The sequence below is a fragment of the Siphateles boraxobius genome, unplaced genomic scaffold, assembly GCF_051911475.1.
Source record: "Siphateles boraxobius isolate OS27281-9 unplaced genomic scaffold, OSU_SipBor_1 204, whole genome shotgun sequence".
Taxonomy (NCBI): Eukaryota; Metazoa; Chordata; class Actinopteri; order Cypriniformes; family Leuciscidae; genus Siphateles; species Siphateles boraxobius.
Window position 1 is genome coordinate 490,027 of NW_027508816.1, and position 26,686 is coordinate 516,712.

Sequence of the window (26,686 nt, forward strand, 5' to 3'; positions counted from 1 at the left end):
ACATCACCATATGGAAAGAAGCGTAAATGGATGGAGAAGCATAGGTTACTGTAAAGCTATGTCTTAGTTGGTGCTTATCTTGGCGAAAGCCGAGTACAAATCTGCATAAAGTTTTAACATCTACTCTCCTGTAATGGAAATCGTCATATGCTCTCATTGACAAATGTAGAACAATTAGTTCATGCCTTTATGACCTCAAGGTTAGATTATTGTAATGCTTAACTGGCTTGCCCTGCACGCTTAATAAACAAACTACAGCAGGTCCAAAACGCAGCCGCTAGAGTTCTTACCAGAACCAGGAAGTACGACCATATTAGCCCGGTTCTGTCAACACTGCATTGGCTCCCTATTAAACATCGTATACATTTTAAAGTATTGCTGATTACTTACAAAGCACTAAATGGTTTAGCTCCACAGTACTTGAGCGAGCTCTTAACGCATTATAGTACTTCACGTCTATTGCGATCTCAAAACTCTGGCCAGTTGATAATACCTAGAATATCAAAATCAACTGCTGGCGGTAGATCCTTTTCCTACTTGGCACCAAAACTTTGGAACAATCTTCCTAACATGGTCCGGGAAGCAGACACAGTCTGTCAGTTTAAATCTAGAGTAAAAACACATCTCTTTGGCTTAGCATACACATAACACATTATAGATTGCTATAATTCAATGTTAGGCTGCATAGTTTAGATCAGGAACCGGGAACACTTCACATAAATCCTAATGTACTTTGTACATCATAAGAAGGATGGCGTCTACGCTAATATTAGTCTCTCTGTTTATCCCGAGGTTTACCGCAAACCGCCGGATCCAGGCCATATCCAGATCTGATGAAGGACCATCACATGGACACGACGACAACGCATCCCTGAAGTGCCAGCCTCATCAACACTGTGAAGGCCTCATGGACACCTCAACAAACTCGTCTCCATACCGGCGTGATGACTCCGACCCCTAACCAGATGAACTGGATAAATATTGTGAAAGTTCTGATCCAATCTGACCTCTGACCTATAATGATGCCTAAATCATAATCATACACTGTTCGTTTGTTGGCCAAAGGAGAACTGCCCCCCGACTGAGCCTGGGTTCTCCCAAGGGTTTTTTCTCCATTCTGTCACTGATGGAGTTTTGGTTCCTTGACACTGTCGCCTTTTTTCGCCTTCATTCGCCATTGGCTTTTGGCTTGCTTAGTTGGGGACATTTAACATTTAATTTTGAATTTAACAATACTATTACAACTTTACTTTCCTGTAATCTCTGTAAAGCTGCTTTGAAACAATTTGTATTGTAAAAAGCGCTATATAAATAAAGGTGACTTGACTTGACTATTCTTATCTGTATGACCAAAACTGACAGAGCATTTTAAGTTAAAGGGGTCATATAACGGTACATGCACTTTTACAAGTTGATTGTACTGAAATGCGTGTTGGCAGTGCCTGTACACAACCATCATATAATGTTAAAAATCCATCCAGTGTTTTTGTTTTAATCTCCTTATATGTTTTTCCCCTGCCTCAAATTGAGCCGTTCGATTTTGTGACATCAATAAAACCGACGCCCCTCCCACGATTGTTAATTGACAGCAGCGTTTCAACACAGAAGCAGAATGGCGTCCAAGCGATTGTGGTGTTCTGTTCTTGGCTGTAATAAGGAACACAGCAGTAATTTTGGTGGTCCTAAATTCGAACCGCTGAAGACGCAGTGGCTGAGTTTTATTTTTGAAGGGAATATTCACAAAGATCTACGTAAATGCTTTGATGTTTGCGCACAAGACTTTTTATCATTTGTCACCAGACTGCTTTATAAACGAGTGTCAGTGTAAATCTGGTTTTGCTAAGAAGCTGGTCCTGAAAACAGAATCGGTACCAACTATTCGTGTTCCTGCTGCACCTCCAGAAGAAGTGAGTGTAACGTTTTATTAACCTTTAAATATGAATCTTTGCAAATCGCTTGCACGCTTCACGATGAACGCGGCTAATGTTTACACACAGGGTATATTACGGCATGTTTTCTCTGTAACGTTACGACGTTCTCAATATAATTCATAATCCCACGTTTATAATAATGAACAACGCGTTATGGTTAATGTTTCAGCACTGACAGTTGTACCCAGTAGCGTACCGTGGGGTTTCAGTCAGGGCCTTCAGTAACGCACCCCCCCCCCCCCCCCCAAAATATTATGTGAAACGATGATGTCATCACCACACGTCGACTAGTTAGCCACGCTAAATCAGTAGCCTAACATCAACAACAACTGCGACTACATGCTTGTGTTCCTGCTTCAGAAGATACTGAGCCTCTTTTATTTATTTATTTATTATTTAGGCCTACTTTAATGTATTTTTATTTTACTTCTTTATTTATATTTCTTTCTTATGCTATGATGCTTGTATTTTGTCTGATTAAGACATTTCGTATTTTGTAAGGAAGGGCATTTCCAGCAAAGATAATATTTGACGATCGCTGGCAATAATTTGATTATTATTCAAAACCCCGCCCCCCCTTTCCATTTCATTTCATTACATTACATTACAATACATTTCTCTGTACTGTAGGCCTACGTTTTGTAGCCATTAAAGTAAAGTTAGTTTCAAATTTATGTTTAAATAATATGTTATTTTTTCCATTTCATCAATGTTGATTATATGAAAAGTGATCAGCCTATCAGCCAGTATGAGTAGCCTAATCATAAGATGCGTAATATCGAGAGACATCATTTTGACCGCTTTATTAAGTTTTGTTTTGTATAAAGCCTTTCTTTAAAGTGAATTTCGTTTTGTATAAATTGTATCTTAATTTTAATCAATGTTTTAACCATTTGCCTGGATTTAATAAATAAGTAGCAAATATAGCAGACAATAGCCTATAATCAGGACATGGAGGCGCCGACGCGATATAACTTGGATCGCACGTGAACTGGAGCTTGTCTCATAAATGAACAGAAACTCAGAAATATATCTAAGCTTGAAATGTCTACTTTTAAACAAAACAATTCAAAACGAAAATAAACAGACAACTCTCTTATAATCGTATGAAGTGTGCATTTCTCTCTGTAGGCACCTTCACAATACTGCGAAGGTGGCAAAACAGCATCGTCACAGAAAACACTATTTATTAATAAACAATTAAAATGTCTCCTTTTTATATTTGACACATTCATAATGATTAGGCTACATTTGCCGGTTCTTTGTGGCGAGCTTTATGCGTCTTCTAACTCAGGGGTTCCCAAACTTTTCAGCCCACGACCCCCAAAATAAAGGTGCGAGTGATTCGCGACCCCTATACTTACAACACAAAATAACACAACAGTCAAAACAACCATTATATTATTTTATATTAAATATTAACATCACCTAATGAGATGGGTGCATAGACGTTGGAACAGGGGGGGCACGACCGCCCCCTAAATTTACATAAGTACTAAAAAACAATACATTTAGAGTTTGTAATATACACACTGATGTTTATGGAAGAGGTAATAATAATCCTTTCCATTATAATTCGACACATCTTTTATTCATATCAGATACACATTGTGTAAGTAACTTTAATGTTTAGGCTACTCTATTTTTCCAGTTCACCAGCCACTACTTTAAGTATTTCAGTTCAAAACTGAGTCCCAAAAGTCCGCGCAAGAAGCATAACTGTACGTTCACACCGCCGCCGACTTGAGCGGTAAAGAAGCTCTGGCCGCCCTGTAGAGGACGCTTGTCAAAAAGTACGGGGAAGCTTATTGAATCTTGTTGACGCTTGTTAAAGCTTGTTGACGCTTTGGTCGCTCTGACGTACCAGCATTATGTTCGCGAGAAGTGTCACAACATGAAATGTACACAGAAAAACAAGCAATACATTGGCACTAGAAACCTTTTATAATGACAGCATTTTTTTATTGCCTTTTCCGCATCTCAACGTACACATAAAGCTTGCCACAAAGAACCGGCCAAAGTAAGGATTGTGCATTAAACATTTGAATCGTTTATTAATAAACTAGTGTTTTCTGTCAGTTTTCGGTTCATTTATGAGACGCGCTCCAGTTCACGCGCCGGCACATCCGTGTCCTGATTATATTGTCTACTATATTTGCTTTTTATTTATTAATCCAGTCAATTTGTTGATGAAAACATTGATTAAAATGAAGATACAATTTATACAAAACGAAATTTACTTAAAACAAAACTTAAGTGGTCAGAATTATGTCTGACCCATTCCAAATGTTTTCCGATATATGGTGACTCAAGCACTGACGGACCAAAGAGCGCGCATTTTGACATTTGCAGTAAAAACTTGAAATATAAATTCTCAGAAAATGCATTTAATACAAATATATTGAAAAGTCTGTTTATATAGGCCTACTCCGTTAATAAAGTAGTCCGGACATTGGAAAAATATCAGTCCACATGCGTTTTATATTTAATATGAGGGAAAAATGACAAAAAAAATCTTTAACCTTTAGGTAGCAAAAAATTTAGAAAATTCTACTAGACGTCACTCATAAATCATGAAATTCCACACATCCACCATCTCTTGAGTTTTATTAAAAATCTTTAACTTTTAGGTAGCAAAATTTTTTTTAGTAATTCTGTCAATTACACTTCTGGAAATTATCTCGCGACCCCCCCTCGCTGTCTCAAGACCCCCCGGGGGGTCGCGACCCCTACTTTGGGAACCCCTGTTCTAACTGATCGAATATCGTGACATCCCTATTTTGTACCGGGCCATTTATGGTTTTTCACATTGTTCAATAAGGTTCTTGGTAAAAAAGAAAAGAAGCTACTGTGCCTAATATTATTGTATACAGCTTGTATTTATAATAAGTCTTCTTCTCTGTTTAACAAACGGCTCTTAGCCACCAATTACATTAAACTCATAGTTTAGCTAAGGACTTATAGTTTAAAAGTGTATATAACATGGATTTAAAAATAATATGAAACAACCATGATTGTTGAAAATATTTTTGTGCATTATTTAAAATGATTAAAATATATTTAAAACTGATTACAATATTTCTAAACATAAAAAATAATTCATACAACGTAACTTTTTTTATTAATAAGCTAGTCGATGAAAATGGTTGCATAGCGACAAAACGTCTCGGTTACGTATGTAACCCTCGTTCCCTGAGTAGGGAACGGAGACGTTACGTCGGATGACGACGAATGGGGTTTCGCTTAGAACGCCTATCGACTTCGAGTATTACAAAACGAGCCAATGGCAAAGAAATGCCATGGGTCTGCGGAATTTGCATAGCGTATCTCCGCCTTACCTCGTGGGTATAAAAGGAGGACACCGGCAACAGGCAGATATGTTTCTTCGCTGAGGAGCCAAGACTGAGCTCAGGCGATCCCCGCGGTACAGCGGAGAGTGGCAGGAAGACGTAACGTCTCCGTTCCCTACTCAGGGAACGAGGGTTACATACGTAACCGAGACGTTCCCTTTCGTTGTCACTCCGAGTTACGTCGGATGACGACGAATGGGGTTACCAGTCTAATCACGCCACCTTCTCAGCTGTCTTCCAGTGCCCTGCGTAAATCTGAGATCCCTGTCGTGAGACTGGCACGGACGAAGGACTCCTATTTAGCCCAGGAATACCAAGGTACACTGGGGAGCATATCCCAAAGTTTAGGGGAAATATGCAATTACTGCCAACCCAGAGGGGGGGACTTAGAGAATACACATATGACCCGAAGGAGACATATGGAGAACACTGGGGTGTCCAGCCGCAGGTGGAATATTTCAACCCCAGGGGTGGCAAGGTGGCTTGCCAAGGGAAAGACACATGCTCAAGAGGCTTACAGTGGAAATACACATGTGGGGGTCGCTCAGAGGAGGGACCATGCACACGGGAGGCACCTAGCCGACGCGCAGGCAATAGACCCTGGCGCCGACGTCAGGAGTGCTGGAGGAGCTCAGGGCTTTCGGGGAAGCTCACCTGAGGAGAATATCGCACGTATCCAGTCCGTGGAGTGGAATGGCGAGCAAGCGAAGACACCTGAGCGGGTCCGGTACTAGCTGGTTGAAGCGAGTACATGAGAGGACACTGGCTCCACTCGGAGATTATAGAATCTGGCGAATGTGTTAGGTGTCGCCCAGCCTGCAGCTCTGCAGATGTCTGTTAGCGAGGCGCCATGCGCTAGAGCCCAAGAGGATGCCACACTCCGGGTGGAGTGGGCAGTCACACCAAGGGGGCACGGTCGACCTTGCTGCTGGTATGCCAAAGCAATGGCGTCCACTATCCAGTGAGACAACCTTTGCTTTGAGAGAGCCTTTCCCTTCAGCTTCCCACCATAACAGACAAAGAGCTGGTCTGAGGTCCTGAAACACTACGTCCTGTCTACATAGGCGCGGAGAGCGCGTACTGAACAGAGCAGTGCAAGGCTGGGTCTGCCTCCTCCAGGGGCAGCGCTTGCAGGTTCACCACCTGGTCCCGGAAGGGAGTGGTAGGAACCTTGGGCACGTATCCAGGCCGGGGTCTCAGGATCACGTGAGAGTAAGCCGGCCCGAACTCCAGGCACGCTTCGTCAACGGAGAATGCGTGCAGGTCCCCTACCCTCTTGATGGAGGCCAGTGCAACCAGGAGCGCTGTCTTCATAGACAGGAATTTAAGCTCAACTGATTGCAGGGGCTCAAATGGAGCACTCTTCAGGGCAGTTAGAACCACTGAGAGGTCCGAAGAGGGAACGAGAGGAGGGCGAGGCGGATTTAGTCTCCTCGCTCCTCTCAGGAACCTGATAACCAGGTCGTGCTTCCCCACCGACTTACCTTCGATGAGGTCATGGTGTGCGGCAATAGCGGCAACGTAGACCTTCAGGGTGGAGGGAGACAGCCTTCGCTCCAGCCCCTGTTGAAGGAAGGAAAGCACAACGCTGATCGAGCATCTCCGGGGGTCTTCTCAGTGAGAAGAGCACCAGCTGACGAAGAGGTTCCACTTCAACGCATAGACGTGTCACGTGGACGACGCCCTAGCGGAAGTGATGGTAGCCACCACCGCTGGTGGTAGGGTACTCAAACCTGCCTCGTCCCATCGAGGAGCCACACGTGGAGGTTCCAGAGATCGGGACGAGGGTGCCATAGGTGGCCCCGTCCCTGAGGAAGAAGGTTCTTCCTCAGAGGGATCGGCCAGGGAGGTGCTGTCGCGAGGAGTACTAGTTCGGAGAACCAGGTCCGGGCGGGCCAGTACGGCGCGACCACAATGACCTGCTCCTCGTCCTCCCTGACCTTGCGCAAGGTCTGCGCAAGAAGGCTCACTGGGGGAAACGCATACTTGCGGCCCTGCGGCCAGTTGTGCGCCAGAGCATCCGTGCCGAGCGTGCCCTCGGTCAGGGAATAAAACTGGGCGCAATGGGTTGAGTCGTGGGAGGCAAACAGATCTATCTGTGCGTCCCCGAACTGGTCCCAAATCAGCTGGACCGACTGGGGATGGAGTCGCCATTCTCCAGGGAGTGGCTGAAGCCGTGAGAGCTTGTAGGCTGCACAGTTCAGGGCTTCTGGGATATAAATGGCATGAAGCGGCCTCAGATGCTTCTGACTCCTTATGGGGAGGTGGCGAGCGAGTTGCGACAAATGGCGGGAGCGTAGACCACCTTGATGGTTGATGTACGCTACAGTGGCGGTATTGTCTGAGCGGACTAGTACGTGTTGGTTCTTGAGCACGGCCCGGAAGCGGCGCAAAGCAAGACGTACGGCCAGCAACTCGAGGCAATTGACATGCCAGAGGCGACGGGGTCCTGTCCAGGAGCCCGCGGCAGCACGTCCATTGCACATGGCACCCCAGCCCGTGGAGGAGGCATCTGTCGTTACAACAACATGCCGCAAAGTTCGTTCCAGGGGCACTCCGGCCCGTAGAAAACTGAGGTTCGACCACGGGGTGAAGGTCTGATGGCAGGTCGGAGTAACTGTTACTCGGAGGGTGCCGTGTTGCCATACCCACCTCGGGACTCGGTCGCGAAGCCAAAGCTGAAGCGGTCTCATATGAAGCAATCTGAGCGGCGTTGCCGCGGCTGCAGAAGCCATATGCCCCAGGAGCCTCTGAAAAAGTTTCAGTGGAACCGCACTCTTGCCCTCGAACTGTCTCAGGCAAGTCAGCAGTGACTGCGCGCGCGCTAGCTCGTAAGCTGCGCGGACATGGCGACCGAGTCGATATCCATACCGAGAAAAGAGATCCTCTGCACGGGGCAAAGTTTGCTCTTCTCCCAGTTGACCCGAAGGCCCAGACGAGCTAGGTGCCGAAGCACTAGGTCCCTGTGTTCGCAACCTGAACTCGAGAGTGAGCTATGATCAGCCAGTCGTCGATATAACTCAGGATGCGAACCCCGTGTTCCCGAAGGGGAACAAGGGCAGCCTCGACGACCTTCGTGAAGATGCGAGGAGACAGGGCTAGCCCGAAAGGGAAAACCGCGTACTGGATGCCTGCCCCTGAAAGAAAACCGAAGGAACGGTCTGTGTCAAGGAGAATAGAGACATGAAGTAGGCGTCCTTCAGGTCGATCGCTGCAAACCAATCCTGGGCCGTATGCATTCGAAAATGCGTTTGAGCATCTTGAACGGCATCCTGTGAAGGGAGCGGTTCAGCACGCGCAAGTCCAGGATTGGCCATAACCCACCGGTTTTCTTGGGGACAATGAAGTAGGGGCTGTAGAAGCCGGACCTCATCTCGGCTGGAGGGACAGTCTCGATTGCACCCTTCGCCAGCAGGGTGGCAATCTCTGCTCTCCTGATGGGGGCATAGCCACCGACAAAAGTGGAGCGGACTCCCCAAGCGGGGAGGAGACCGTGCGAACTGAATCGCATAGCCGAGCCTGATGGTCCGCACGACCCAGCGGGACAGACGGGGAAGCTCTAACCAGGCTCCCAGGAACTGAACCAGCGGGATCATGCGAACCACAGGCGTCCCCCCGGAGGGGCAGCGAAGCGGAGTAACTGGCCCAGACGTGGACGGCATAGCGCCCCGATGTGGGGGCACAGTTAGCAACCGCGCCCTGGCAGAGGGGCCAGGGGAGGACCAGGCTGGTCGTCCCGCGAGGGCCTGCTCTGCCAGGGGTCTGGCGACAGAGGGGGACAGGGGCGAAGCGGTCCGTGGACGGCGTGCATTGTCAACTACCTCTGGGACAGAGGGGGACGAGGAGAGCACGGCTTGTGGGTGGCGCTCTGTGACGTCCGAGAACTCTGTGCTCAGAGACGGGAGAGTCAGCTCTTTGGAGAATAAGGATTCTTCCCCGGCCCTCCCCCGGGGAAAGGAGTGGTCCTGCTACCAACTCCTGGAAAGAACTGAGTCCCATCTCTGAGGAGCCTAACTCAAGAGCGCCGCTTAACCCGGCGTGTAGCGGGGTGCGGGGCTGGAGAGGACTGTGGCGTCCGACCGCGGAGAGAACTGTGGCGTCCGACCTCCAGAGCCGACCCGGGTGAACGGGCGGGGTGGGAGCCGCGGGGGGGCGCCCTCGGCGGTGGGCAGACCGAGGGATCTGAGCGGACGGCGGGGCCGTCGGGACAGAATCAACCTCAGTCTGCTCCATCGCCGAGGAGCCCGTCTCACGAGCGCCGCTTAACCCGGCGTGTAGCGGGGGGCGGGGCTGGAGAGGGCTGTGGCGTCCGGCCGCGGCCCCCAGAGCCGGCCCGTGAACGGGCGGGGTGGGAGCCGCGGGAGGGCGCCTTCGGCAGTGGGCAGACGAGGGATCTGAGCGGACGGCGGGGCCGTCGGGACAGAATCAACCTCAGTCTGCTCATGGGCGGCTGAGAGCTGTTGGGCAAGCCCTCAACTGCACCGCCGAAGAGGCCGACCTGGGATAGGGGAATGTCGGACAGACGGGTCCGCGCGACATCCAGCACATCAGACAGGTTCAGCCACAGAATGGTGAGCATCACCTGACCCAGGGAGCGTACGGCCACTTTCGTCGCTCAGAGAGCAAGGTCAGTGAAGAGCCCTGGGTCAGTCCCGCCCTCGTGCAGGTCCATGAGCATCTGGGTCAGGTGGACCAGCAGAATGACCATGGCATGCAGTGAGGCGGCTGCCAGTCCCGTGGCGCTATAGGATCTCGCCACAAGCGTAGACGAAAAACTACAGGCCACGGGCGGGTGCTTAGGATTGCGCCGAGAAGCACTCTGAGGACACATAGCATCGCAACAGAGCGTTCAGCCGGGGGGACCCCAGTGTACCCATGGGCAGCGGCCCCATCAAGGGGAGGAAAGGCGGATGAGATCAGCGAGCGGTCCCGAGAAGACAAGGGGGTCTTCTTGGACTTCGAGATCTAATCATGCACGTCCGGGAAGAGTGGTATTGGGGTTTGCCGTGGACGAGGGTCGGCGGCCTTACCCAAAACCCATCGTCCCAGGAAAGCATGGTCGTCATCTCCGGATCAGACTCAGGCACAGCCGTATGCACACCGGAAGGTGGCAGCTGTGACGAGCCCTCACTTCCAGAAGACTCAAACCCACCTAGTGATGCTGCAACAGACATGGCATCTTCCTCTGTAGCTTCAACTGAAACACGCGGGCCACCAGAGGGTAGACTCGCGGGAATCAGCAGTTCACTAGCGGGCACCGTCATTGAAGAGGGGGGCTGGGGTCACGGACACATAGTCGGCGCCTTGATCCAGACCGTAACCCTCAGGTCACCCTGGCCACCAGCCGAAGATCGGGGGGTGGATGAGGGGACTCTCACTCTTGCGAGTTCACCGAGTCTCGACCTATATATGACGCCATGATCACGTTCCCAGCGAGAACATGAGTCACCCACGAGCGCTGTTCAAGCATGATCAAAGCCCAAACACACTAGACAGCGCTCGTGCCCATCAGAGTCCGATGCCAGTCCGCTGCAACCAGAAATGCACGGGCGAGCCGTCAGCTCTTTTATGAGAGGAAAAAAAAAAAAAAAAAAACTCTGCGATGTTGAAGCACACAGGGAGACACACACACACACTGGCAGATCACTGCACAGATCAGCAGGCACTGTGAGCTCGCTGCAGATCGCCGTCACACCAACACCGGAGAGAGAAGCTCGTCTCGTAGAGCGAAGTCAGAGATGACTGTGGAGCGAAGAAATACTCTTGGCTCCGAAGCGAAAACATATCTGCCTGTTGCCGGCGTCCTCCTTTTATACCCACGAGGTAAGGCGCAGATACGCTATGCAAATTCCGCAGACCCATGGCATTTCTTTGCCATTGGCTCGTTTTGTAATACTCGAAGTCGATAGGCGTTCTAAGCGAAACCCCATTCGTCGTCATCCGACGTAACTCGGAGTGACAACGAAAGGGAACTTACTCTTACTCTTTTACAAAACATTTACAAAAACTTGGTCCCAACAGGGCCTTTAACGTCAACATGTTGAACAAGTCTGCTGGCTCCAGCATTAAACAGACAGACGTGAACGTGGTTCCTCACTGCACTTTGGTTCCTCATCCCGTTCCTCACTGCACTTCCTGTTTGAATGATACTGTGTGTGTGTGTGTGTGTGTGTGTGTGTGTGTGCGTGCGTGCGTGCGTGCATGCATGTGAGGGAGAGAGAACAGGGTGCAGCTGACAGCACTGCGAGGGTAACAAGCTTACTAACACCCCTCACAGTGTTGTCAGCTGCACCCATAGACAGTAAAAGAAAGGCTGCACACCGTTCCTCACTGTACTTCCTGTGTGAATGATACTGTGTGTGTGTGTGTGTGTGTGTGCGTGCGTGCATGTGAGGGAGAGAGAACAGGGTGCAGCTGACAGCACTGCGAGGGTAACAAGCTTACTAACACCCCTCACAGTGTTGTCAGCTGCACCCATAGACAGTAAAAGAAAGGCTGCACACCGTTCCTCACTGTACTTCCTGTGTGAATGATACTGTGTGTGTGTGTGTGCGTGCATGTGAGGGAGAGAGAACAGGGTGCAGCTGACAGCACTGCGAGGGTAACAAGCTTACTAACACCCCTCACAGTGTTGTCAGCTGCACCCATAGACAGTAAAAGAAAGGCTGCACCCCGTTCCTCACTGCACTTCCTGTGTGAATGATAAATAACCTGTTCCGCTCAGTGATAGCTGTTAGCCAGTCATAGCGGTCATAGTTACCCTCAGTGAAGTGCCGCACAAAACCTTTTCCGGCCTTGGTCAGCCCATCCAGCTTAGGTGTAGATCTTCCTTTTTAAATGATCTCTTTCTTCTCTCCAAACATACGCCTTGAAAAAGGCACACGAAGGAGATCGTCAACTGGACCAGTAAGAGGTGTGAAGGCAGCGGCCATATCTCAGTTCACTGACATTGCTCACAACCCGCCAACATTTCAAACGGTTGATGACATCAGCGGGGGCTTGCGCCGACACATCGCTGGGCCCTGACGGCGTTCTGTCACTGCGCATCGATATTTGATTGGCTAATGATACACGTCAGTCAAAGTTATGATCAAATGGGAAATGGCAGCTTCAACGGAAGGGTAGCTATACTTCTAGTGCTGGTCCACGGAGCTGTGATGCGTTTAGATGACCATATGGAAAATCCAGCTCAGCCTCACAAAAAATAACCATATTCTTTATGGAAATATAATCGTAAAAATGAAAAATATATATTTTACATATTATATTATATTATATTATATTTATATTTAAGATTCTGACAGGGCAAGCAGAGAAGGCCCTGATGGCCCTGACAGCCCACCTCTGGTTGTACCTAACACTGAGATAACATTACGCATCACTGACAAGTCAAGTCAAGTCACCTTTATTTATATAGCGCTTTTACAATACAAATTGTTTCAAAGCAGCTTTACAGAGATAACAGGAAAGTAAAGTTGTAATAGTATTGTTAAATTCAAAATTAAATGTTAAATGTCCCCAACTAAGCAAGCCAAAGGCGAATGAAGGCGAAAAAAAAGAAAAGAAAAAAGCCAAGCCTACATTTACCAAAAAAAAGTTTTTCAACATCAATCTGTAAACGAACTAACCTACACATCAGTAAACACATAGCGTCTGTATCTCACTACTCTAAGTTACCTTGCCAGTACATAAGTTACAAAAATAGATCAAAGTGACATTACGTTAACCAACCATTCAGAAACGTCCTGTTCGAGCCTAAATTGTCGAACTTCTTCGGTGCCGTCATCTTGTTCCGGGTCCGACTCCGGTTCAGATTAGTATGGTAGAACAGATGTTTCCTCAGAGACTCCCGCTGCCATTCTTGTTGCAAAATATACCCTCAACTGTTGTCAAGGCAACACTCAATGTGCAAAAACGCCCCACAGAACAGAGGGGCGGAGTCAGCAAAGCTCATTATCATTTAAAGGCATATGCACTGAAACGGCGTGCTGAAAACAGAGCTGTTTTTGACCATGTAAAATTAGTGTTTTCTTACAATACAAATGATAATTTTTAATAAAAGTATATTACAAAGTTTTCATTTAGACCCTAAAGATTCATATTAACTTGTAGAAAAATGGCATTATATGACCCCTTTAAATGTTTGAATTTCCTGCCCGACATACTGTAATTACAACAAGGACCCGTCATTAACGATCTGTCCCTCACAGACTGCCTGACTTCGCCACTTTCTGTGACAGGGACAGCCCTATTTAGTAGGAAATACATAGCAAACTTTTAGGGGGCTTTCACACTAGCACTTTTGGTGCGCACCCGGGTTCGAATGACGTCAGAGTTCAGTTCGTTTGGATGATGTGAACGCTGTCTTCCGAACTCCGGTGCGCACCCGCGAATCGTACTTGGGTCCGCTTAAAAAGGTGGTCTGGGGTACGGTTCATGTGAACTCCAGTACGGTTTGCTGCTGATATGAATGCAATCGAACCAAACCGTGGAAGTGTACCGCTATTGATGACGTATAATGTATAATGTGGTCGACAGGAAAGTCGTCAGTGCGCGCACGTGTGTGTGTATACACTTAACTTGATGAAAAGCAGGATTGACGCACTGCAAGCAGAGAGATGATTTGTGCTTGCCTCCACAAAAATTGTCTTTGGCGGACAGCCAGCTGTCTTTGAAACGATTTTAGTACTTTTGCAGCAGACAGACGCATGTGTGTTTCTGTATGCTTTCTTTTGAAAACAAAACCAAAGGTTAAAAAAAAGAAGAACAAATGTGGAATCAAGAATCAAGAATCAAGAATTTTTTTATTGCCAAGTAGTGTTGTGCACATACAAGGAATTTGCTTTGGTAATAAGGTGTTACCGAGGCTGCTATATTCAGCGCCAACTTGAGAAAAACAAAAAAACAGCATGACATGAGGAGAGGTGAGGAGAAAAAAAAGGCGACCCCCAGACTATGCTCCTGTAAGGAGAACAGTCTGGGAACAGGAAAAAACACCTCAGCAACATTAGCACATAAACAGTACACTCTACAAACAAGACATTGCAACATGGTGGGGAGTGGGGGATGGAGGTAGTCCAGCCCAGGCAAGCAGCATCCGGTCCTGCAGCCATTATGGCGCTGGTCACAGACCCGCCTGTCAGACTGGGGGTACGAAGCGGCGAAGGCGTGGGATGGGGTGTGGGTTAGGTGCATATCTGTGTATGTGTAAGTTCATGTGTGTGTAGGCCTGGAGAGAGTCGCTAAGCCAGCACCATAATCTAGGAGCCTCAGTCCGCAGGATTGTCATAGCGATACACAGCAAGTTGCCATGGAGACAACCTTGATCATGTCCCAGGCAGAGTCAACAATCAGCAGGTGTCTGAGGAGTCGGGGAAGGAATGCAAGAGCGGCTCACTGCAGTGCTCTTCCGGGAGAGTTGTTGTTCCAACAGCGGCCTTGGCCAAGGCCAGTGCTGGTAGGGGGGTGCCGAAACAGATAAGATTGGGATTGTTTGGTCTTCGGGCGAGTAGCCGCATTCAATTTATGCAGGCTATTCTCCTGGTCCGTTTTGGTCTCTGAAACGATCCATTTGCCTTTGCAAAGCTGTGAGCTTCTCCATGATGTTATCCATATTGTGGTTCATAGACCCAGTCTGAGTGCAGACAGCTCTGCCCACCGCCTCAATCATCACGGGCAGCCTTGCGGGGCTTTTGACAGCTGTCACCGTCTCCTTAGTTCCTCGGTAAACCAGGGCAATGCCTAATCCAATCAGCAGAAGACCTGTTATCATGGTGCCGAATAGGTAGATATCTTCAACGTCCTCCACGGAAAGAGCCGCCAGACACACGACCCGCCACTTCTCCCACGCGTCCATCGTGTAGCCAGCTGCGAACGTCCCGGCAGGGCAGTCAGGTTCCCCCGAACCCAAGCTTCTCGTCGAGAAGATGGTGTCAATTGCGTTGAGAGACCAGTTGATCAAATCCATAATTTCTTGGTTTTGGAGAGCAGTGTAGCGAGGGTCTCTCAAAGTACAAGACAGTAGACGTGACGAGAGAAGCAAAGCAGGAGAGGCGAGGGGAGGGAGAGGGAGAGAAAATGCGACCGCCTTCGTTGAGAGCGAGCTATTCTATCCATTTTGACGCCTTTTCATTCATAGCGCCACTGCAGCTTGATGACGCAAGCGTACCACGGTTCGGATACAAATAATATAATGTGAACACAGTCCATCGAGGGCAGGGGGGAGGGAGGAGCAATCGAACTCGGGTTCGGAACAGGCAATCGAACCAAGTGTGAAAGCGCCCTTAGTCATAATGGTGCCGACTTGTATTGTTCCCGGGTGCAAGTCGTCAGAGTCAAAGTTTAGTGGGAGTGAGTTACTTTTGGTTTCCAGTCAAGGTTCCAGTGCATTGTAGGCAGCGACTAAAGGCTGCAAAGAATCATAAATACGGAGAGAACGCAGTGACGGAAAATCTGAAAAAAAAACTCCCTGTGTGTAGTCATATTGAACTGGATGACCATGAACAGTGTTTTAGGCCGAATGCAAGGTAAAATATAAAAGACACTGCCATTCTGTCTGTTCTGCCCAAAGCAAAACACTGTTGAGTACAGGTAAGAAAGCCATTGCCATAGTGATCCATTTTACCATAATGCTACACAAAGTAAAAAAAAGTACAATACAATTTTCAGTGATAAACCCACTCTTCGAATAACTGTTGTTAATAATCCTCTGTCGATCCGGCTGTCCGTGGGCGAGGACACAAAAATGCAGAACATTAAAAACTGAAGAACATATCAGCGGGAAATTTACAGACATATTATCCTCTCATGCCATTACAAATGCAGCGTTTGGACTGCACTTCTGCATGAGATGAGAAGGTCTTGGTTACTTATGTAACCTCGGTTCCCTGAGAGAACTTGGAACGAGTATTATGTCTATGGGGAAAACTCCTTTTTCTCCGAATTCTGAAATCTTTTATTTAACAGCGCAGTGCCACTGCAAAGCCACAACAGAGGCGATCTGAGCGCTCATTAGCTCCTCAGTGGGATCTGCACGAACCTATGGCAAGGAGAGACCCTCAAAAGGAGAGGGGCATCTGCCTATAAAAGCAGCTCATTTCCAGTCCCTAGATGGTAGGGGTAGGGAAGGGAAATATATGCCTACAAGGAAGGGTAATAGCAGGTTGAGCTTGCCCAGAAGTCAACTCCAACTAGACAGAGAGGATGTGTGCCTGCAGAGCAGGGACCTCCAAGTTGTAAAATCTGGCTAAGGTGGACAGTGAGGACCAGCCGGCCACTGCACAGATGTCACCAATAGGTACACCACTGGACCACGCACAGGACGAGGCCATGCCTCTGGTGGAGTGAGCTCTGATGCCGATGGGGCATTAACCCTCTGGGGTCGGCGGTATCGCCATACACCTGAGAAGATAATGACCGCATAATGAGTCGCATAATGAGCCTTTCACACAGGTGTGTCACTGGGTACCAAAGAATGCGAGGACAAAAGAATTATATATATATATATATATATACGACTCGATACACTTTTTAGTTTCTAGGTTTTCAATTTACGGTCAGGCGGACAGCTTTTTCGAACTAGCGTGCGTTGAGACACGGACGTCTGATAGGGTGTGCCTACTGCTTGTCTTTACGTGATTCGTCACAATCTGTAGTAAGTCACGTAGTGCCCTCTTGAAAGTGTAGTTTATGTAACGTTAGGTCATTATCAATCTCTCTGACACTGACGCTTTTCCTATCAGTGGTAGAGTACTGGCTACATGTGAGAAGAAGTAGTACTCAAGAAAAACTGCAGGTACACTTAAGAGTAAAATTTAGAAGTGAGTACCGCCCCACTTCGAGCACTGGTTGCTGCCCAATTAACTAACTTTCTCCATGTTAAAGGGATACTTCAGGAATTAGCATTAAGCTTTGTATCAGTAGAAAACCAGTAGTATTTTAAAATTACCGTGCTTCCACCCCTCATATCCCCCTGATATGAGAGATTTATGCATTTTTAGTCTGGAAAAAAATCCTCCGATGACGCAAAAATCGTCATTTTGCGTCAACTGAGGAGTTTTGGGCCAGAGGCTTAAAACTACAGCCAGTATTAGTAGCTAGTTCCGAATGTTTTCACCACACCCATATGGGTAGTTTTGAAGTTGAAATGGCAGAAGGGGACTTCGAAGATCTGTTGCGAGAATCTGATGCTCGCGGCTACCTGTACGAGCCGCAATACAAAAAAAATACATTTTCTGCCTTTTCGCAGTCTAGAATGCTTCAATTTCAAAAATAAATTTCACATGTCTACTATATAAATGACCACAATTAAATATACATTCAGGGATTCAAGGCATGTGCCACATTAAGGCACATTTTGACAGGATGTAAGGTGGCTCTTAGCCAGGGTCGGTTTACTTGGCGCCATGACAAAGTATTGCGATGTTTGGCTTTAGCATTGGAAGGCAAGCGTAGTATGACCAATAAATTGCCGCCTGTTCTAGCAAAACATTACACGCAGAAGACAATATTCCTCCGCCCAGGCGAGCAACCACCAAGAAAAAGTGCTAACACCAATTCTCGCCCAGGACAACTGGAAGCTGCTAGGGACTGGAAGATGCTGGTTGATCTTGATCAACGGCTTATTTTTCCACCTGAGATTGCCACCACTAACCTACGACCAGATATTGTTTTGTGGTCTGGATCAGCACGCATTGTTCAACTGATAGAGTTAACAGTGCCATGGGAGGATGCGGTAGATGAGGCATATGAGAGGAAGAAACTGAGGTATGCTCATCTGGCCACTGAAGCAGAACAGCGAGGATGGAGAGTCCAGGTTTATCCAGTGGAAGTGGGTTGTCGAGGTTTTGTGGCACACTCTACAACCCGGTTCCTCAGAGACGTCGGATTCAGTGGCCAAGAGTTGCGTCGTACAGTAAAGAACTTATCTGAAGCAGCAGAAAGGAGCAGCAACTGGCTGTGGTTGAGACGGAAAGATTCTAGCTGGCTGTGTACAGCCCGCCATGCTACGGTTTCGTAGAATTCTTGAAAACTTGAAAGGTCTGTTGGTTTATTTGTATAGGTTGTATAGTATTTACAGTCATTACGTTCCTGTGTATATTGCGTGAATGACGGGTGGTTGGGCAGATATTGTGTTTTGCGGTAGGTGGTATGCCATACGGAACCGTTGCCACTGAAACTGCATATTAACACACCAGTGGGGCTCGACAGCCTTAGTCAAACGGGTTGGCGTGTATGGTTGGGTTGCGGAGAGATTGTGAGATTGTGGTTAGGTCTCAGCAGCAACTGTTGGTTTATTTGTATAGGTTGTATAGTATTTACAGTCATTACGTTCCTGTGTATATTGCGTGAATGACGGGTGGTTGGGCAGATATTGTGTTTTGCAGTGGTATGCCATACGGAACCGTTGCCACTGAAACTGCATATTAACGCACCAGTGGGGCTCGACAGCCTTAGTCAAACGGGTTGGCGCGTATGGTTGGGTTGCGGAGAGATTGTGAGATTGTGGTTAGGTCTCAGCAGCAAGAGGGAAGTAGAGGTCAGTAAGCTGGGCTGAGTTGAGTGGGGGACGGAGGGGGGTGACTCTGGGACGCCAGAGTCACTGTCGAGCCCTCTTGAGGTGTCGTGGGCTAGTCGACGAAACACTGAGGACGGAAGGTGCCCACTTGAAGACCCTAGAGATGTTCCCTACTCCGCTCAATCCAGAGGGTTGTTATGGGGGGACCGCACTGTGGTTGCAGCCGTTGTGTGTGCTGACGCGCAATACACTGTATTAACACCAGACAGAAGATTCACGTCACCAGATGGAAAGAAGCGTAAATGGATGGAGAAGCATAGGTTACTGTAAAGCTACGTCTTAGTTGGTGATTATATTGGCGAAAGCCGAGTACAAATCAGCAGGAAGTTTTAACATCTACTCTCGTGTAATGGAAATCATCTTCCCAGAGGTGAAGTATCCCTTTAAGAGCTACAAACACCCTCAACCTGGCCTCACTGCGCGCACTAAAGCTGCTAGCAGACGCAAGGATACTTGGACAAGTAAGACACGTGAATGGGTTTTTCCACTGAAGTTCTGTAGGACTCCATGATTTGCAGGAAAAACAAAAATTGCTTGAATGAGTCAGACATATCTAACACAGAGGAGTTAATTCATCCAGTCCCTGAAAACAGTAACAGTAACTCAGACTGCCAAGAAATTGACCAGTTGTAGGTGCAGGCAGCAAAAAGCAATAACATACAGAAGAATAAATGTCCTATTAAGAATAGAAAATGTATTAAAAAGCTTCATTTCAGCAACCTGTCAGATAACACTTAGCTCCATATTGTTTTGGGGCTTTTAATTTGTCTGCTATCTCTATTTGGAGCAAGAAACAACTAGAACACAACACTGGTTTCATATTTATAGGTGTCTTGCATGTTGCATTGAAGTTTACCTTAATGTCTTGATTAGTTTCAGCCTTCAAGTCTGGAAGAGCAGTTGATTCATCAGTTGCTCTGTCTGGCTCTTTTAAGACCGTCTCAATCATATCCTGGGGATAATCTGAGCGCGGGCCCTGTGCTGGCGGAGTGAAGAACGATGAGGCGCTCATGTCAATGGGCTGCGGGCTGAATTCAATGCCGTCGAGGTTGAACTCGCTTTGACTGTCAGAGGCTGATGGGGAGGGTTTGTCGTCAGTTTGTTGGCAGAGCTGATGGTGCAACGGTTGTGGAGGGTTCGGCAGGGTCTCAGACGCTACACAACCAGATGGCGCTGGAGGACAGGGAACAGACAGATGGGCTGGGATGCTGCGAGCAACGGCCATGGGACGAGGAACCGGGTTAGAATTCTGCTCAATGCGGGTCGGAGCAGGTCGGGTTAGGACATGCTGAGCTCCCCGCGTGACCATTACAGGAACATTGACTTTGTAGAAATGTCCTGAAGGTGAGAGAGGAACAGGGAAGAACATCTAAACATTATTTCAGCCATTATTTCAGCTCATTTACATCGAGTGGTTGGAATGGGGGATTCAAAGTCTTAGACAGTGGTCTTCTTCAACTGGGTCTTGTCCGTGGGAATAAATAAACTGTTACAGGGGTGCAAAACTAAGTTCCTGGAGGGCCACAGTATACAGGTCCTTCTCAAAAATTAGCATATTGTGATAAAGTTCATTATTTTCCATAATGTAATGATAAAAATTAAACTTTCATATATTTTAGATTCATTGCACACCAACTGAAATATTTCAGGTCTTTTATTCTTTTAATACTGATCATTTTGGCATACAGCTCATGAAAACCCAAAATTCCTATCTCAAAAAATTAGCATATCATGAAAAGGGTCTCTAAACGAGCTATTAACCTAATCATCTGAATCAACAAATTAACTCTAAACACCTGCAAAAGATTCCTGAGGCTTTTAAAAACTCCCAGCCTGTTTCATTACTCAAAACCGCAATCATGGGTAAGACTGCCGACCTGACTGCAGTCCGGAAGGCCATCATTGACACCCTCAAGCAAGAGGGTAAGACAGAAAGAAATTTCTGAACAAATAGGCTGTTCCCAGAGTGCTGTATCAAGGCACCTCAGTGGGAAGTCTGTGGGAAGGAAAAAGTGTGGCAAAAAACGCGGCACAACGAGAAGAGGTAACCGGACCCTGAGGAAGATTGTGGAGAAGGACCTATTCCAGACCTTGGGGGACCTGCGGAAGCAGTGGACTGAGTCTGGAGTAGAAACATCCAGAGCCACCGTGCACAGGCGTGTGCAGGAAATGGGCCACAGGTGCCGCATTCCCCAGGTCAAGCCACTTTTGAACCAGAAAAAGCGGCAGAAGCGCCTGACCTGGGCTACAGAGATGCAGCACTGGACTGTTGCTCAGTGGTCCAAAGTACTTTTTTCGGATGAAAGCAAATTTCGCATGTCATTCGGAAATCAAGGTGCCAGAGTCTGGAGGAAGACTGGGGAGAAGGAAATGCCAAAATGCCTGAAGTCCAGTGCTGCTTCTCTGTAGCCCATGTCAGGCGCTTCTGCCGCTGTTTCTGGTTCAAAAGTGGCCAGGTAAACATTTCTTGAATTCCTCGATTTCCGAATTGTTATCATATTTGATTGATGGATTGGATTTTGAATTAATGTTCCATTACCTGGACAATAAATTGTAAACATTTGATTTTATTCTGACTGATTCTGAAATTGTTCTCCCAAGTAGATTAACTGGATTCGTATTTTACCGCAGTTTGCATCAGTTTGCGTCAGATTAGTGACGACTAATATTTGGCACTAATTCAAGTGTACTTGTTTTGCAGAAACAAGTTATTTCTGTTTAGGGCAGCAAACGCGCTGCTTGACCAACCTAAATCTGGGTGCGTCTGTTTTACTTCTGTTTTAATTTAATGTTACTTTACATAAGTGTACGTGGTAAACCACGGGATGGCCAATCCAAAGTTATTATAAGATAAGTAAAGTTGGTGGGTTCAAGTGTATGCAAATTCAAGGGGGCTATATAAAAGTTCTAGCAAAGTTCAGGGAAGGAGGAGGCGGGAACCGGCGAAGATTCAAAATAATTTATTTAAAATAAAACAAACAAACCAAAAATAACCACCAGCAGCCCCTCGCGGACGACTGCTGGCTACCGAAAATAAAAACAAAACACAACATAAAATCAGGTCTGTTCCTCTCTCGAGGTCGTCGCTCCCCCTTTATGCTTCCGCTCCACCGTGAGAGATGCGAGACCGGTGACACTAATTGGCTAATATTTTAGATGGTCGGATTCACCCTTACACAATGAAAGATACTTTTGTGGCGAACAGGACGAGGCCGAGGGACGTGAGAGAACGGCGCGAAGCCAGTGGTGCGAGTCGAGCGTGGTGTGGAGTCGAGCGTGGTGTGGAGTCGAGCGTGGTGTGGAGTCGAGCGTGGTGTGGAGTCGAGCGTGGTGTGGAGTCGAGCGTGGTGTGGAGTCGAGCGTGGTGTGGAGTCGAGCGTGGTGTGGAGTCGAGCGTGGTGTGGAGTCGAGCGTGGTGTGGAGTCGAGCGTGGTGTGGAGTCGAGCGTGGTGTGGAGTCGAGCGTGGTGTGGAGTCGAGCGTGGTGTGGAGTCGAGCGTGGTGTGGAGTCGAGCGTGGAGTGGAGTCGAGTGTGGTGTGGAGTCGAGCGTGGAGTCGAGGGTGGTGTGGAGTCTAGCGTGGTGTGGAGTCGAGCGTGGTGTGGAGTCGAGGGCGGTGTGGAGTCGAGCGTGGTGTGGAGTCGAGGGCGGTGTGGAGTCGAGCGTGGTGTGGAGTCGAGCGTGGTGTGGAGTCGAGCGTTGTTTGGAGTCGAGCGTTGTGTGGAGTCGAGCGTGGTGTGGAGCGTGGTGTGGAGCGTGGTGTGGAGCGGGGCGTGGTGCGGAGTCGAGCGTTGTGTGGAGTCGAGCGTGGTGTGGAGTCGAGCGTGGTGTGGAGTCGAGCGTGGTGTGGAGTCGAGCGTGGTGTGGAGTCGAGCGTGGTGTGGAGTCGAGCGTGGTGTGGAGTCGAGCGTGGTGTGGAGTCGAGCGTGGTGTGGAGTCGAGCGTGGTGTGGAGTCGAGCGTGGAGTCGAGGGTGGTGTGGAGTCGAGCGTGGAGTGGAGTAGAGCGTGGTGTGGAGTCGAGCGTGGTGTGGAGTCGAGCGTGGTGTGGAGTCGAGCGTGGTGTGGAGTCGAGCGTGGTGTGGAGTCGAGCGTGGTGTGGAGTCGAGCGTGGTGTGGAGTCGAGCGTGGTGTGGAGTCGAGCGTGGTGTGGAGTCGAGCGTGGTGTGGAGTCGAGCGTGGTGTGGAGTCGAGCGTGGTGTGGAGTCGAGCGTGGTGTGGAGTCGAGCGTGGTGTGGAGTCGAGCGTGGTGTGGAGTCGAGCGTGGAGTGGAGTAGAGCGTGGTGTGGAGTCGAGCGTGGTGTGGAGTCGAGCGTGGTGTGGAGTCGAGCGTGGTGTGGAGTCGAGCGTGGTGTGGAGTCGAGCGTGGTGTGGAGTCGAGCGTGGTGTGGAGTCGAGCGTGGAGTGGAGTCGAGCGTGGAGTGGAGTCGAGCGTGGAGTGGAGTCGAGCGTGGAGTGGAGTCGAGCGTGGAGTGGAGTCGAGCGTGGTGTGGAGTAGAGCGTGGTGTGGAGTAGAGCGTGGTGTGGAGTAGAGCGTGGTGTGGAGTAGAGCGTGGTGTGGAGTAGAGCGTGGAGTCGAGGGTGGTGTGGAGTCTAGCGGCGTGTGGAGTCGAGCGGCGTGTGGAGTCGAGGGGCGTGTGGAGTCGAGCAGCGTGTGGAGTTGAGGGGCGTGTGGAGTCGAGCAGCGTGTGGAGTCGAGCAGCGTGTGGAGTCGAGCAGCGTGTGGAGTCGAGCAGCGTGTGGAGTCGAGCAGCGTGTGGAGTCGAGCAGCGTGTGGAGTTGAGGGTGGAGTCGAGTCTCACCTGAGGCCGTCTGCAGTGTGACGCCAGCTGGAATCTGGACCGGATACGTTATTCCAGGCGGCAGAGAGAATGTTGCAACAGAACCACAGCTGTTCTGAAAGTCATGGAAAACACATTTTCATTTCACATTCACAATTTCAAAAGAGCTTTAACTTAGATCAACATTAACAGGAGTTTCATAAAGGGAACTTTATTGTATGTGATGCACATTAAGATTGAATAATTGAACAGATAATTTTAAGACATTATAATGCTGATTATACACATGTTTAAGCGATGAGGACAGTGTTTGTTAACTTACTGTTTTGGAGGTGAAGTTCTGCACATTCTGAGCAGCTGGAATGACGACTGAGAAAAGAGAGGAAAACATCAAGCACACGACCAGACTCAGAGAAAACCGCGAAAGTGTCCAAAACGAAGTGGACACAAGTGTGAGTAAAAGCATGCGGTGAGGTGACAGTGCTCGTGATCAGAGACTGAGAACACACTGAAGCGGTCAGTCACATTACGACATCCCTCGGCTCTGACGCCTCAAAGCACTGCACACAGAAATAATTTGACACACTTCCTGAGTCCAAGGTATTGCTTCAGTTGTTTGCAATGGGATTGACACTTTATTAAAATGGATGCAAAAATTTTGGGTAAAATGGGTATTAATGTGAAAAAAAATGATTGGAGGAACATTTCGTGGCCATGAGTGTAGCAGGTAACCAACCAGATAAAAAAATAACTAAACAAATTGCACCTCCAAAGTGCCGGACAGCCGTCATCATCAACTAAACACTCTGGTGGTCACATGACCTGACATTGCGTTTACACTGCTGTGAAGTGGGCGTTTCCAGATACTTCTGTTGCTTCTGAGCAAAACTCTCGCTGGAGGATTGTGGGATTGACAACGGATGTGAGCATTGCAACACCAGGCAGTGACGTTTGTCATAAGCATCTGTCATTTCATTTAGGTGCTTTCATTTTGCTTTCCAACTGTAATTATTTGTGTATATATGTTGATTGCACTGGCTAAAAAACATCTATTGCGATCTCAAAGTTCTGGCCAGTTGATAATACCTAGAATATCTAAATCGACTGCTGGCGGTAGATCCTTTTCCTATTTAGCACTAAAACTCTGGAACAATCTTCCTAACATTGTCCGGGAAGCAGACACAGTCTGTCCGTTCAAATATAGACTAAAAACACATCTCTTTGGCTTAGCATACACATAACACATTATAGACTTCTATAATTCAATATTAGGCTGCATAGTTTAGATCAGCCGGAACCGGGAACACTTCCCATAAATCCTGATGTACTCGTTACATCATAAGAAGGATGGCGTCTACGCTAATATTAGTCTCTCTGTTTATCCCGAGGTCTACCGCAAACCGCCGGATCCAGGCCGTATCCAGATCTGATGAAGGACCATCGCATGGACACGACGACAACACATCCCTGAAGTGCCAGCCTCATCAACACTGTGAAGGCCTCATGGACACCTCAACAAACTCGTCTCCATACCGGCGTGATGACTCCGACCCCTAACCAGATGAACTGGATAAATATTGTGAAAGTTCTGATCCAATCTGACCTCTGACCTATAATGCTGCCTAAATCATAATCATACACTGTTCGTTTGTTGGCCAAAGGAGGACTGAGACTGAGCCTGGGTTCTACCAAGGTTTTTTTCTCCATTCTGTCACTGATGGAGTTTTGGTTCCTTGACACTGTTGCCTTTCTTCGCCTCTGTCGCCATTGGCTTTTGGCTTGCTTAGTTGGGGACATTTCATTTTATATTTAACAATATTATTTCAACATTATTTTCCTGTTATCTCTGTAAAGCTGCTTTGAAACAATCTGTATTGTAAAAAGCGCTATATAAATAAAGGTGACTTGACTGACCAACTCAAGATTACACGACCCTGTATGTATGTATATATATATTTTTTTTTTAATTATTTTTTTATTTATATAAAAGGCTATAGAGACACCTAATGACTACAGTATGGCTTTTTTTATTTATTTCTTAAATAATAAATACTACTTCTAGCTTATACACAATATTTAAAAAGTCTACACCATCTACATGTGTATTTTAAAATGCATGTTGATGAAGGCCGTGAACTTTCTTAATTTCACTGACTGAGTTTCACTTTTCCAGCTAATTTTCTACTAGAAACTTACATACAACTGCGATCATACACAATCGAATTTTAAATCACAATCTCTAAATTTGAGCTGACATGATTTAACGTGTGCTAGTTGGATGTTGAGTCCTTTCATACAGAAAGCATCTTCATAGCTGGAAGGCATGATTCGCACTATACACATATGTTGTTTCCTTTTTCTTCTTTGAAAACAAAATAACTGCAATTTCCAGACATGAAAACCTTTCCCCCGCCGGAAGCATCATAATTAATAACTTATCTGCATCTGAGGAGAATAACTGTAGACAGGTGTTATTTGCGCTCCCGTGAGTTGAGACTATAATCAAGCAGCGTTTAATATAGCGTTATTATGACAACATTTATTTAGTTTTAAATTAAACCATTGTAATCCTGATAGTAATCACATTTTTTACTAAATGTAAGTGTATTCTGATTACTTTGTTTTTTGATGTAATCATTTGAATGAGTCAATGAACCCACTGGTGGTTTTAGACAGGCCTAAACCAGCCAGCACAAGATATCGCCTCATCCTTGTCATCCTCGTTTATATAGCGCTTTTAACAATGTAGATTGTTTCAAAGCAGCTTTACAGAGATAAACATATAATTTAAGGTAACAGAGATTGTTACCTTGTGGAGAAACACCGCCAAAAACATCGCTTTTTTTGTCAGTCACATACAATTTCGGCCATAAGAATGAAAATATATAGGCTACAATAAATATATAATATAATATATGTTATAATTAAATTAATTATTTGTATATACATAATACATTATTTGTATTTATTTCTACATAATACATTATTTTTATTTCTCTCTCTCTCTCACACACACACACGGCTACAAGAAATATATAATATAAATAATTTA

The 26,686-nt window shown here is 47.2% G+C and overlaps 1 protein-coding gene across 3 annotated transcripts in view; it reads right to left on the reverse strand.

Moving 5' to 3' along the window:
- Nucleotides 1–26,686, reverse strand: part of gtf2a1l (general transcription factor IIA, 1-like) — a 59,418-nt gene that overhangs the window by 17,615 nt on the left and 15,117 nt on the right. For all 3 annotated transcript variants that reach the window (XM_077237546.1, XM_077237545.1, XM_077237547.1), the window contains exons 4-6: nt 23,957–24,003; nt 23,656–23,749; nt 19,714–20,195 (exon numbers count right to left, since the gene is read on the reverse strand). In XM_077237546.1, coding sequence (XP_077093661.1) covers nt 19,714–20,195; nt 23,656–23,749; nt 23,957–24,003 — 623 coding nt within the window. The remainder of the gene's footprint in view (nt 1–19,713; nt 20,196–23,655; nt 23,750–23,956; nt 24,004–26,686) is intronic.